Source organism: Kryptolebias marmoratus, linkage group LG15 (assembly GCF_001649575.2).
Source record: "Kryptolebias marmoratus isolate JLee-2015 linkage group LG15, ASM164957v2, whole genome shotgun sequence".
In the NCBI taxonomy this organism is placed as follows: domain Eukaryota; kingdom Metazoa; phylum Chordata; class Actinopteri; order Cyprinodontiformes; family Rivulidae; genus Kryptolebias; species Kryptolebias marmoratus.
The window spans coordinates 13,501,341-13,513,926 of record NC_051444.1 but is presented as its reverse complement, the minus strand read 5'-3'; the positions used below and the strand labels follow the sequence as shown (position 1 = coordinate 13,513,926).

The window sequence follows — 12,586 nt, the reverse complement described above, 5'->3', positions numbered from 1 at the left end:
TATATTCTGCTGTGTTCAATGTGTGTTTGCACACTCATGACTCAAACTTGAGCTGAAAAGCTGAGTTAATGTCACACCACTCAGTCTAATTCAATTAAAGTTAAAGGTGTCATCTTCTTGATTGACAACCTCATAGTATTGTTTACTGAACTTTTTGTAAGTGTAGAATGTTTGTCTTTTAAAAGAATTGTTCTTGTTTTAGTACAGATCTCACACACAATTTATTCTCCTTGTCATGGTATATTATTTATTTCTAAAACGGACCAAAAGGAAGTTTTGGAAAGAGTGATCTGCACTTGTGCCTATTTGCAGGCCAACTAAAAATAGTGCCGAAGCCTACGCATGCTCATGTTTGATTGGAAATCACAGCGCCTTGAGTCAGTGCTGTGGAGTATCTGTCAAAGGAGGGAATGACACTTCTGAATGGTGAGTTAACTCTACTAGATAAACTGAAAAACAATATAATCTGTGTAAATCCTAAACAGATCAGGGTGGAGAAAGTAGAAAGTACAGTATAATTCATCAGAGCATCTTGTTTGGATGATTTGTGTTTGTGATTTCATTCCGAGTTTATTTATTATTTCAAAACTTTTATTTTCTTTTGTTTATAACTTTTTCATATTTGTTTTCATTTTTTGCTCACTGTAGGTTGAATCAATCTCTTTGGAAAGCTCAAATTTAAGCGACTGAAAACTTTCTTGGAGAACTTCTTTTCTTGACAACACAAGCTTTTTTTTCTCTTCTTTTTTTTCTTCAAACAAGAAATGGGTTCACAGAGGACAACGGTACGTTCCAACAACGGGAATGATATTGGGGGGAGCGGCCGATCCAGTAACTGCAGCTACCTGTCCAATGTCAGGCCGGAGAACAGGTACAAATTCAGTCGTCTCTGCTTGTTGAATCACCTCGAACCAGCTTATTGCCTTAAAACATCGTTATTTGTGATCAAGATGTGCCGCTTGTTATTTATTGTTTGCTGCCCTGACCGCACAGAGTTTAAATAAGCTGCAGATAACAAACAGGATCTAAATTTAAGCAAATCTATGATTTTTTTATGGGAAAGACTATTTAATGTTTGGATAATGATTCCATTTATGATTGTACTTTTAATGACAAAGTGAGTTTTGAAAATGACTGGAGGATGCCTTTGAGCCAGTTTAAAAGCACAGGGAAGTATGAGTATTCAATGAACTTCTTATTCTAGCCAGCCTTGCGTCACTGTGCAGCTGCTCATACACTTTGCTGTCAAATTCGAAACGCAAATTATCATCCTGGATCTAATTTTGGTAGTAATGAAGGCTGACATAGTTCTGAGCTCTATTAAAAGCCCCTTTCACCAGCTAACAAATGATAAGAGATACAGACTTTTGCAGAAATTGCTTGTTAAATCATGGCAACCCAGCTAAACATTTGACTTCAAGGGTTTGCTAGTCCACCACAGGATAACACATAGACACACAAACTCACAACTAGGGTCAATTTAGAATGACCAATTAACCTGACATGCAGGTTTTTACATTGAGTAGAAACTGAAATACCCATACAAAAACACACCCTGAGACATTTCTGCTGTGGATCAGCAGCTCCACAGTGCAGCTCTAATACTGTTAAATAATGATAATAATAGTAGTAACTTTATGGTTAATCGTCTCAAAATAGATATTTTTGCCCAGCTGCGTTACTGACACATCAGAATAAACATTTTTTATATGTGCTTTGTACAAAAAACATTTTTTTTGTTTGCCTTCAGAAAGAATCACAATCTTAGTTCAAAACATAAAAAAAATTATAGTGATGCTACGACAAAGACACTGGTGCTTTTATAATATTTTTGCAGAATTGTTGAAAAGTCTACAACAATCCTCTGCGGTTTTACTCTGAACATTTAATAACAGTCCAGCCATTATTCTGACTTCTCAGACTTGAACCTAAAAAATGAGAAACTGAATTACTGATCAACTCCTTTTCCTGCTCAGGAGCACGCTCTGCAGCGTGATGGCACAGTTAACAGAAGAAACACAGCCTTTCTTCGAGACGACCCTGAAGTCAAAAGCTGTCTCAGAAAATAGCACTGTAAAGTTTTCCTGTGTGATTACAGGTAAATACTGTTTCACGGCTTAGAAAAGAGAGAAAAGACTCTGTGAGCCCTATCTCCAGATGTTTGTACAAGCTATGGCACATTTTGTGCTGATGTCCTATTTTTTTTTTATCTTGTTTGTTTTCAGGTCACCCCACTCCTCAAATTACGTGGTACAAGGATGATAAACAGCTGGACAGATACTGTGGGCTGCCTAAATATGAAATATTTCGCAATGGACAAAGTCATTCCCTGCACATATACAAGTATTCATGTTTGAAAACACTTCTTTTTAACGTTTACATTGCAGCTATATCTACAGAAATAGAAAGCTCTATAATGAATGATTCTCTATAAATAAACGTTGATTAATTATCATTATTGAAAAATATTGATAATATTTGTTTACTTTACAAGTCAAAGTTAAAGCTATAACACAGAGAGCAGAGGGTAACCCCTCCAAAGTATAATGATTCTTGTTTAAGCTTTCTTTTGTTTAGTGGTACAAGTGCAGACCATGCTTTGTTCAAACACCCTCCCCTAACACAACCTTCCCAAGCTACACGATTTTGTTGAATTTACCTTTGATCTGAGTAATAATCAACTGCTTGTTGTGGCTTTAATCATTTCACAGTTGCACTGTGGAAGATGCTGCTATATACCAGGCTTCAGCCATCAACACCAAAGGTATCGTGTCCTGTTCTGGAGTTCTGGAAGTGGGTGAAATGAACGAGTTCAAAATCCACGAGCGCTACTTTGCCAAGCTGAAACAGAAGGTCGAAAACAAGTGCAGGGAAGCACCAGATAAGGAAAACCAGGAGTACCTCAGAACCATCAGCCCAGACCGAACTCAGAGGAAACGCCGCTCAACAACAGAGGCGAGAGGCTTTCTCGGCGAGTCAAGCCCCATGGAGGATGAGGAAAATAAGGAGAGTGTTCAGGCTGAGAATCCAGAGGCTGAGTTTAGGTTACAGGAGGCCACTGTTGAGAAACCTGATAAAAACACAGCTCCGGTCACTGATGGAGCAGTGTGCGCTACGACAAGTGGACATGGAAACAACGACAAGGACAATAGGAGTAGGACGATGTACGATCCTGCTCAAAATATTTTTACCTCACATCAGCCAAAAAGTCCCTTTGTCAAGAAGAAGATTAAGATTTCCAACAGTGCCAAAGCTCCAAAAGCAGATATTGTGGTGGAGAGAATGTCCAGAGAGAGGACAAAAGATGAGACTTCTTCCTCTTTAACTCATGCCAGCACAGAGGCTGTCCATGCCAATGGGATTTCAGAAGTTATGGAAGTAGAAAACAATATTCATTTGCCATTTTTACATTTAGACTCAAAGTTCAAAAAAGAAAATGACAAGAAATCAGCAACAGAGAAAGCAGCACTTAATAAGAGCTCTTCAAAAAATGAAAACCCTCGCGATCAGGCAACTGCATTTTCAAAAAGACTACATCTCACTAAAACGGTGTCCCCTGTTGCTGCATCTTCAAATCATACTCTGTCTGAAAATGAACGCAAGAAAAAAGAAAAGCAAGAGAACAAAGGTGGTCACAGAGATCCTGAGAAACATTTGGAAACAAAGAAGCTAATTTCTCGTGTCACCTCGACGCAAAAGCAGTTAAGTTTAAAATCAACAGATCTAAACATGTTAAAGAAGGTCGTTCATGCAACAGAACGTGCTACGACCACTGACACTAACAGGAAGTCAAAACCAGCATCAGATAAATGTCTTGAGCTCCGGGAGTCAACAGACAAATCACGTGACAGCAGGACTGCTTTGCCTCAGTGTCCATGTGAAGTGGCTGAAAGTCTGCTGTCTGAGAAGGAAACAAGCTCCCGTCAAGAATCAGAGTCTGTGTCTCAACCAGACGTGCCATGTGAGGTGAGTCAACATTTTTGCATGAGCTCATAAGTGCTTTGTATGCCAGCACAGGCCCCATAAGCCACACAAGCATCCTGGAGCTAATTTTAGCTTTTACAAGCATGCCCTGTTGATAGTTGGAACAGTTGTAATGATGCAACACATTTATATAAGGTTAATCATCTTAAAGGGTCCCTATAGTGCTTTTTGTCAGACTGAACTTTGGATTGAAATATAAATAAACAGATTACACAGAATGCCTTCATGTTAAGATACTGACTCTAATTTTCTGCAACAAACAGCAATAAGTCGGCTTAGCTTACAATATTTTTAATGCATTATTTTTGCATTGAATAAACTGCTGAGAAACATAACATGTTACAGTGAGCTATAGGTCATATTAGGTGGATTTTAACTTTTGTCATAGGCCATTGTTTTCCCTTACATCGTGTTAGCTAACTGGCTGTGGTCTTTTTGACATTTATGAGATATATTTGTTTGAAAATAGCATCCTGAGGGGTTGCTATATGCATATATAGCCATCTCTATATAAAGGAATTAAGTTCTTATGGGTCTGTCAAGCTAACAACTTGGTCTGAGAGCCTATTCCAGAGCAGATTTCAGCCATTTTAAAACAACTCAAACCTCAAACATTTTAAAGCAGTTCAAGTGAAAACAAGGTTTTTTATTTTTCAACTTTTGCAGTATACCACTTTCAGATGGTTATTTATATAGACTGGCATGTCGGACCAGTCTGTGGTATGCTGCAAAACGTCCTGTGTGAAACACAAGTTGTAGAACCAAGCATGCCAGCTCAGTCTGCATTATGCAGAAGTAATGCTGTGCAACAACTAATAGCATTTGCTCAAACTACTTTCAGTTGTCTGAAACGTGTTCTTAAAGTGACCCCACTCTGAGTATCTGATTAGTTCATAATTGAGAATTTCTCTCTGATTCTCTAAAAAGATGTTCTGACTGCTGATGAAAATTCAGCCAACTCCACTTCAAATAAATCCTTTAAAAACAGGTTTTTCATCTGCACCTTCAGAAACCAGAAAGTATAAATTCCAGTTTGTTCACATTTGGAGTTAATGCATGAAACATTAAATAAAATCTTGCTTGTTTTGAAGTAAAGGCGAACGTGATTTGATAACAAATAAATATGTGTTGCTACAGGACTGCCTGTCTTCCTTTCTATGCTTCTTATACAATCACCAGAACTTCAGCCGAGTAGCTCTCAGACAAAACACTGCTTGGTTAGAGCTCTCCTTAAAACAATTTGAATTCCTTCCTGGCCACCCTTACAGATAAAAATAGCAACCTCCTTATTGAGTAGGCCACTTCATGTCAGTCTTTATGAGAGGAAAAAGAGAAGCAGAAATGTGCCAGGTTTTTAATCCAATGTATTTTTTATATATAAGCTAGCTCTGAGTTTGAATACTGTATATTTATTTTATGACTAATCCATGATGTACTGAAACAGACTGTCTTAAAAACAAATTCAACCTAAAAGAATCTCAAAATTTGACAAACAATATTGCGTTTTTATGTGTAGTTTTTTTTTCAGTCATAATGAGAAAGCACTAATTGAACTGACTGAATAAGTTTGAAAAAGGTAGATTTAAATTGAATCTGCTAACGAGAATTTAAATTTAATATACCACATATATACCACATAAACCTTCTCCATAGAAAGCAATACAAATGTGCTGAAATTTTCTAATAATCTAAAGTTAAGGTTTTAATGTTTTAACTACTGCACCTCTTTTCCCTTCTAATTCCTTTTTGTCTTTGTTGCTGCCTACTCTGTTGCTGTTTTTAAAATTGCATGTGTATATCCATGTCAAGCAAAGCCGGGGATGATGGGATAAGTATTTACAGCTTGTATTATATCCCAAGGTTACCCATGCAGACATGACCAGGAATGATGCACCTGTCAGATTTGAGCCACCACCTGACCAGGGTACGATCAGCTCACAACCACCACAAAATGCCGATGACACCCAGACCTTTCCTTTGTGCAGTGGGCTTCAAGCAAAGACTGAGAAAACAGCACAGGACACGTTGGATAAATCAAGGAAATCAAATGAAAGCTGCTCAGTTGTTTTCACTCATCAAAAAAAGTTTTTGTTTGACACCCATGGAGCTACTGAGAACATCCCAGGGTGTAATGTTTCACCTGCCACCCAGCAAAGCCAAGCTGATAAAGCTATAAAAGCTGTTGAAAGGACAGAAATACAAGATGTTAAGAAGGTAGATGGTAATAAGGTAGATAAGTTGGCCCCAAGTGAGAAGATACTTGAAATGGAGACTGAAGCTCCTGGTCTGCAGAAGACTGAACAAATTAAAACAGCAAAGACAAATGATGCAGGAAACAAAGGCTCCAGTGTGGTAACTAAAAATCCTTCTTATTTAGGTAATAATGAGAAACAACCCATATCATCATTGGTGGAGAAAACTAGCTCAGAATCACAGAAACTGGAGTCAGATGTGTTTGAGACACCTCTTCCAGACCAAACACAAACCTCAGAAAACGTAAACTCTCTTGAATCCATCACAGACTCACAAAACCATCCAAAAGCAGAACCAAAAGTAATCTCTATTGCTGAACTTCTGCGGTCTCAAATTAAAGCTCTTGACTTGGTTCAAGCTAATTCAGACTTCAGCCTGCCAGCTCATGCCAATTTAGCTCAAGGTCTGACAATAGCTGCTACAGGAGGCTCTCAGGAAGTAAGAGACGACAACATAAAATGCAACGGAGAAGCAAATATTTTCAAGCCTGATAATGAAACTGAAAAAAGCACCAGCAGTAAACCTCCCACAAACCTAAAGGCAACACTTATGGAAATTTATCAACAACTAAATGGAAAGGAAGAACAAGTTGCAGCTTCAGATGTAACTTCGACCCCAGCTCAGCCTTTGAATGAACTTCCTGTCTCTTTCAGCAGTACTGGCACATCCATAACAGAACTTCATGGAAGAAATTCTGATGACGCTGTAAAAGATATATCCTTGGTTTCTGATTCCAGCAGTAAAGATTCAAACGACACTCCTCTTTCTTTAACTTTTAAGGATGGATTTCCTGAAACGCTTCAGTCAGTTTTAAAACAACCTGAAACTTTTATTCAGAAATCTGGGCCTCCAGTTAGAGAAACACACATCAAGGCCAGTATTCAAGAGACAAACTCTACAATTTTGGAGCACACCAAAGATGAAACCGTTCAAGGCCCCAACGTAGAATTACTACAAACACAAATTCCCCCAAAAAATCTCAACAGCAAAGTTGAAAGAGGCCTTAAAGAAGAAAATGTGACACTTTCTGATCAACTCAAAGTAGAAGAACACGACACAAAAACTACCTTTACAGCCAGGTTGCAAACAAATTGCTCTGAAAGGAACTCTAGGCCTGCCAAGAAAGAAAATGATACTCAGCTTGTCCAGCAGGAGAGCTCAGAGATTAAAGAAAGTCTGAGGTCTGATCCAACTCCAGAGCCTAGTCCACTGATAAGGAGAAAAAATGGTATTTCTCCCATCTCTTCTGCTACTTCACAAGAGCTAGCCTCTGGAGCACGAAGCAAACTCTCAACACCCTTAGCCAAACCTGAGGAGGTCGAAGATAACCAAACTCAGACAAACGACAAATCTGCGAAAAGCACCAAGATCTCCACAAGCACTGCGTCCCCCAGCCTGTCTCGACGTTCCTCTCACCTGCAGTCTGTCGGAGAACAAAGCCCAGTGACAGAAAGGCGGTCTCCACTCGTAAGCAGGAGGAAGACGGTGTCTGAAGCTCAAACACTAAACCAGGTGCTCACTGAACAGATCCAGACTGAGGGGAAATCTGCAGAGAAGGACAGACATAACCCATTCAAAGGTAAAGAAGGAGCAAAAAGAATGTCTTTTTTTAGTTTTTTTTAAAGAATTGCTTAATAGAATAGCACTACATAGTGGATAGGTGTCATGTAACAGGCACTGGGGGATCAAGGATTAATAATCTGCACATACTGTTTGTCTTTTATTCAATTTTTCAGTCTGAAATCGCTGCCAAAAACATGGTGATGTGATGCACATAAACAGTCTGAACAGCTGTGTTGAACAAATGGAGTGCAGATCTGTTCATTTTACTCTAAACTCCCGTTAAATAAAATTTGGTAAATTCAGTTTATGCATGCAAGTGAAACTGTTCATTTTCCCCACACATCTGCATTACTGTAAAAACAATAATAATAATAATAATAACTGTGCACCAGATTACAATCAAACCACCAACACTGAAAAATGACTTCACAAAATGAAAGCAGTTATTCTAAAATCACAGTAATTAACACTTTGATCCCAATGGACTACAGCCAGCTGTAATTACAATGATCCAGCCAACAAAACAATAGTAAAACAGTAAAATGATCATGTTTTTTCTGTCTAGATTTATATTAGCTTTCAGTATGTTCAAGAGACTGTTGTGTTACTATGTCTTAACATCTCTAGAAGGTTGGAGTCACAGTACTGCCATCCAGGAGCTCAGATCCTGGATTCAGATTTAGCTGCCTTTAATCTTTGTCTGGTACCGTTATTTTACCATTATTTTAAAACCTTTAGTTTCACATTATTTTCAGACTCATTTCAGGATGTTTGAGAAGATTGTGGTTTGATTTCAAGTAGACCCTTTCACAGTGTTTCCACATCTCAGTTTTCATTTCTCTGACATGGATGACGGAAAACAGACAGAGTTTCCCAGCTTTTGTTGTTATACCACTTTCGTTTTTGATCATAGATGGAAGAATTTAGACACCGAGTCCCAGTGTCTATTCTTTTTTTTTTTTTTTAATTCTCAGACATTAAAAACTGTGAAGTGCTTGAAAACTAACAGGAGAACATGCTCTCATCAGTGCAGTTTTAGTTCAAGACTGAGACATATTTTTTAAGTTAGAGGACAGTTATTGACACTTGCTATATACAGGTTACATCCTGTGAAATATTTGCTATTTAATTCATGCTAGCTTGGACACAGCAGACATGTCTGACTGAATACGTCAGAGATACTTTGCAGAACATGTCCTCACCATGTGGTCTGTGCTGGGGGGTGGGGGTCTTCTCTGCAGCTCCTCAAGTTATCCGTAAAATCAGGGCTGAGACCTTTGCAGACGCTTCAGGACAATTGAAATTGTGGTGCCAGTTCTTCAACATCCTTAGTGACTCAATTATAAAATGGTACAGAAATGAAGAGGAGATTGTTCAGGTTAAAAGAAAGTAAGTTCTCAGATTAACTCAAATGTTTGCCTGTTATTAAAAAAAAGGTCTTTAAGATGAGCATTAGATTAGGTTTGATATGATCAGTTATTTGTTTGTCTTCCAGTGCAGGGGATGAAACTCCAGTCAATCTCACCGTTGTTCAGGCATCATCCAAAGACTCGGGTGTTTATGGATGCTCTATAACAAATGAATATGGAACAGACTCCACAGACTTTCTACTAAGTGCAGAAAGTATGTGCCATCTATATATTATTACATGATTTATGTATTCCCACAACATGTTTTTAACCTTACTCCCTCTCTCTGTTTTGCAGTCTTGGCTGGAATGTCCCTGCGTGAGGATCTTGGTGGTAAGATAAGGTTTACACACTTTGGTTTCTGTTTTTCCTGTGTTTTTCTATGTGCCCTCTGCATTCTACTGTCTATGCAGTTGGAGAGGAAATTGAAATGACACCCCTGATATTCAGCAAGGGTTTGGCCGATTCTGGCACATGGCGCAACAAATTCTTTGGACGTATAATGATGACGGAATCTCACATCGGAGATGGCTGTTCACATAAAGTCTGGAGAGCAAAGGTCATCTACGGTCTGGAGCCCGTGTTCGAGTCCAGTGACACGTGCATCATTAAAGTACGCAACCCCATCACCTATGGAGGCAAGGAGGAAAGCTGTCTCATAGAAAGGAACCTTGACATCATGAAGAAGGTACTTCAAAAGGCTTAATTTCATAGATTATCCATACTGTCAGATTTACTGTCAGGAATTTCAAATTTGAAGTAAGTCAAGTATCGTTTCTGCCACCCACACAAGATTACTGTGGAATTAATTAAATTTAGATTAAATAAATATGATGCTGGCAGTTAAGCTGATTTTTTTACTGGCTGTTTTCCCAATGTTTTCTTTACAGGAGTGTAAAATTCAGAACTTGGCTCGTGAATACTGCAAGGTCTTCTCTGCAGAGGCAAGAGTCATAGAAAACTTTGGGTCCTCTCTTGAGTGAGTATAACTACTTCAGTCTTAATTTAAAATGTTAGTTTTATTTTCAGTATTGTGTCTACAGCCGATGTCACTGAACATCTCTAAATGTCATTTATACCCATGTTTACTATACAGAGTGATTCCAGTCTACTTGATGTATAGACCAGCAAACACTGTCCCCTACGCGACAGTGGAGACTGATCTGGGAGGAGTGTATAAGAAATACTCTGTCCTGGATCATACAGGGAAAATAATCTCCAGTCCTGGGTCTGAGGCAGAGCAGAAGTGCTCCACCTTGCAGCACTGGATCTTTCAGTGGACTAATGGCAATCTGCTACTGACTCGCCTTGAAGGTGAGCTGACACTTTTGCACACACAAAAGGATTTTATTTACAGAGTCAGCATAAGAAAAAAATAAATACACTGATGGTTTGAAACAACCAGCTTACCGGAGGTTCATCCCACAGAGTAACAGCCAAGCTTGGATTAAAACAGCAGCTTGAAGAAACAACTGAGGACATAACGCTAAAAACAGACATAAATATTGAGCTTAAATGCTTCTTAAAGTGTCAGTGAAAATGTTTTAGTTGAGTAACTTAAAATTATTGACACTTTTCTGTCATAAGGCTATATTGGAACAATTATCTTGGTAAACCTATAATGTCTGAACATATTACTCAAACAACAGAAAATCAAAGTAATTACATTTTTTTCTTTTTTGCAGGTGTTGACACTAAACTCACCAATGTTGAAATTTCAGTCAAATCAACAGGGTAACTATATCTGTGTTGTGTGTTTGTAAATTATACTGTGAAAACCTTATTTTACAGGTAATTAACGTTCAGGCAAACCTCAACTATTTATTTCTGCTGTGTGTTTCTGCAGTCATCAAGGTTTGTCTGTTGAAGGGAATCCCAAAGTTTTTGAGCTCTTTGTTTCGCAACACAAGTGCAACTACTTCTGCGGCCTTCTTGGTCTAAAGCCTCTTAAAGTCATGGACTCTTTAATGACGCCAACAAAGCCAAAAAGCTCCAGAAGCCCCTTACTTCAACGCAAGAAGATGACCAGCCCTTCCAGCCCTCAACCTGGCAGGAAAACGGCTGTAAGCCCCAGGCTGCCCAGAAAGGCTGAACAGGAGGGCGACAACACCCACACAGCAGAAAAAACTGAGGATGCTTCCAAAATTGGTAATATGGTCTAGAAGAAGCACCTCAGAGGTTCCCTGCAAGAAAGAGGAAAGAATTTTGATTATGGATTTAATGTTTGATTTGAACAGACACCAATCCTTATCTTTATTTTACTCACTTTGGTTTTATTTGCTGCATTAACATGTAAACCATGGGGCTAATGCTGCTGTGCAATTACAAGAAGAGCCCAGTCTGGGTTTTGTTCTGTCAGTTAAACAAGCATGGAGTACTTGTCTCAGGTCAGTGTCTTTACAACTCAGACATTTTGGACTAAAATTGTATTATATGTCCACTGTTCTTTTGGTTGACTCTTGCCAACTAACAGAAAAAAAAAATGGACATATAGAAAGTTTCGACTCTTAAAACTGGAAATAATCAACCTTTTATATTTCAGGACAGTATCAAGCCAAATGTAGCTTCACATAGTACTGTTGTACAGTGACTATTGGTGTCTTTCTTTCTTTGCACCTTTAAAGTCAACTGGCTGTATAATTAAAGATACAACTACACTGTTATGTGAGATGTTTCTTTTTTTTTAGAATTTGGATGGTAAATGGTGCACACTTATATTTCACCTTTTTAACCTCTCCAGGTTCTGCAAAGCACTTTATAATGTTTCTCATGCACTCAATTACACAGAAACACGTCCAGAGCTTTCTGTTATGTATTTTACACTCCCTATATGCAGCAACAATTTTATTGTTTTTAGTCACACACCATTAACCATATCAGGAGCAGTGGAGCAGGAGGACAGGAAAGGGATGTTATCACAAAGCACCAGGCAGAAGTTCTTGCTAAAACAATGAAAAGAAAAAAAAAGTTAATGATGTCAATAAATATGAACTATAACATCTTTATGATGAGATGAAACTTGGTTGATAAGAGCTTTAAATATCAAGAAAAGATCTTTACTTCTCATCAGGTTTTAAAATTGGAGAAATATGATCCATTCTGTTAATTCTCATCAGAACTTACACAGCAACATCTGGATCAGCTGGGGGCTAGTTTTGAGAAGGGTACATATTTTGTCTTGAGAAGCTCACATATATTTCTGACATCAGCTTTCTTTTATTATCACAAACAGCCCATCATATGAAAACATCTTCTCCATCTGCGATGCTTCTGACCTGAGAGAACTTGTCACATTCTGTCATCATACAGCTGTTATAAAACAACATGGCAGCCATTTCATTTTTTTTCATATAACTTTTTCTGACAGTTTTTTCAGA

General features: G+C 38.3%; 1 protein-coding gene across 2 annotated transcripts; it reads left to right on the top strand.

The window, feature by feature from the left end:
- Positions 1 to 325: 325 nt before the first annotated feature.
- alpk3b (alpha-kinase 3b) lies at positions 326 to 11,872 on the top strand. 2 transcript variants are annotated; one of them, XM_017418811.3, is made up of 14 exons: positions 326 to 426; positions 649 to 871; positions 1,977 to 2,098; positions 2,226 to 2,343; positions 2,712 to 3,966; positions 5,845 to 7,816; positions 9,042 to 9,189; positions 9,296 to 9,423; positions 9,507 to 9,542; positions 9,623 to 9,897; positions 10,100 to 10,188; positions 10,306 to 10,523; positions 10,895 to 10,943; positions 11,056 to 11,872. In XM_017418811.3, the coding sequence occupies exons 2-14, from the start codon at positions 765 to 767 to the stop codon at positions 11,369 to 11,371; spliced, it is 4,833 nt and encodes a 1,610-aa protein (XP_017274300.1). In that variant the 5' UTR covers positions 326 to 426; positions 649 to 764; the 3' UTR covers positions 11,372 to 11,872. The 2 variants fall into 2 exon arrangements, with proteins under 2 accessions (XP_017274300.1, XP_017274299.1); XM_017418810.3 differs by having other exon boundaries at positions 341 to 426; positions 763 to 871.
- Positions 11,873 to 12,586: the final 714 nt, after the last annotated feature.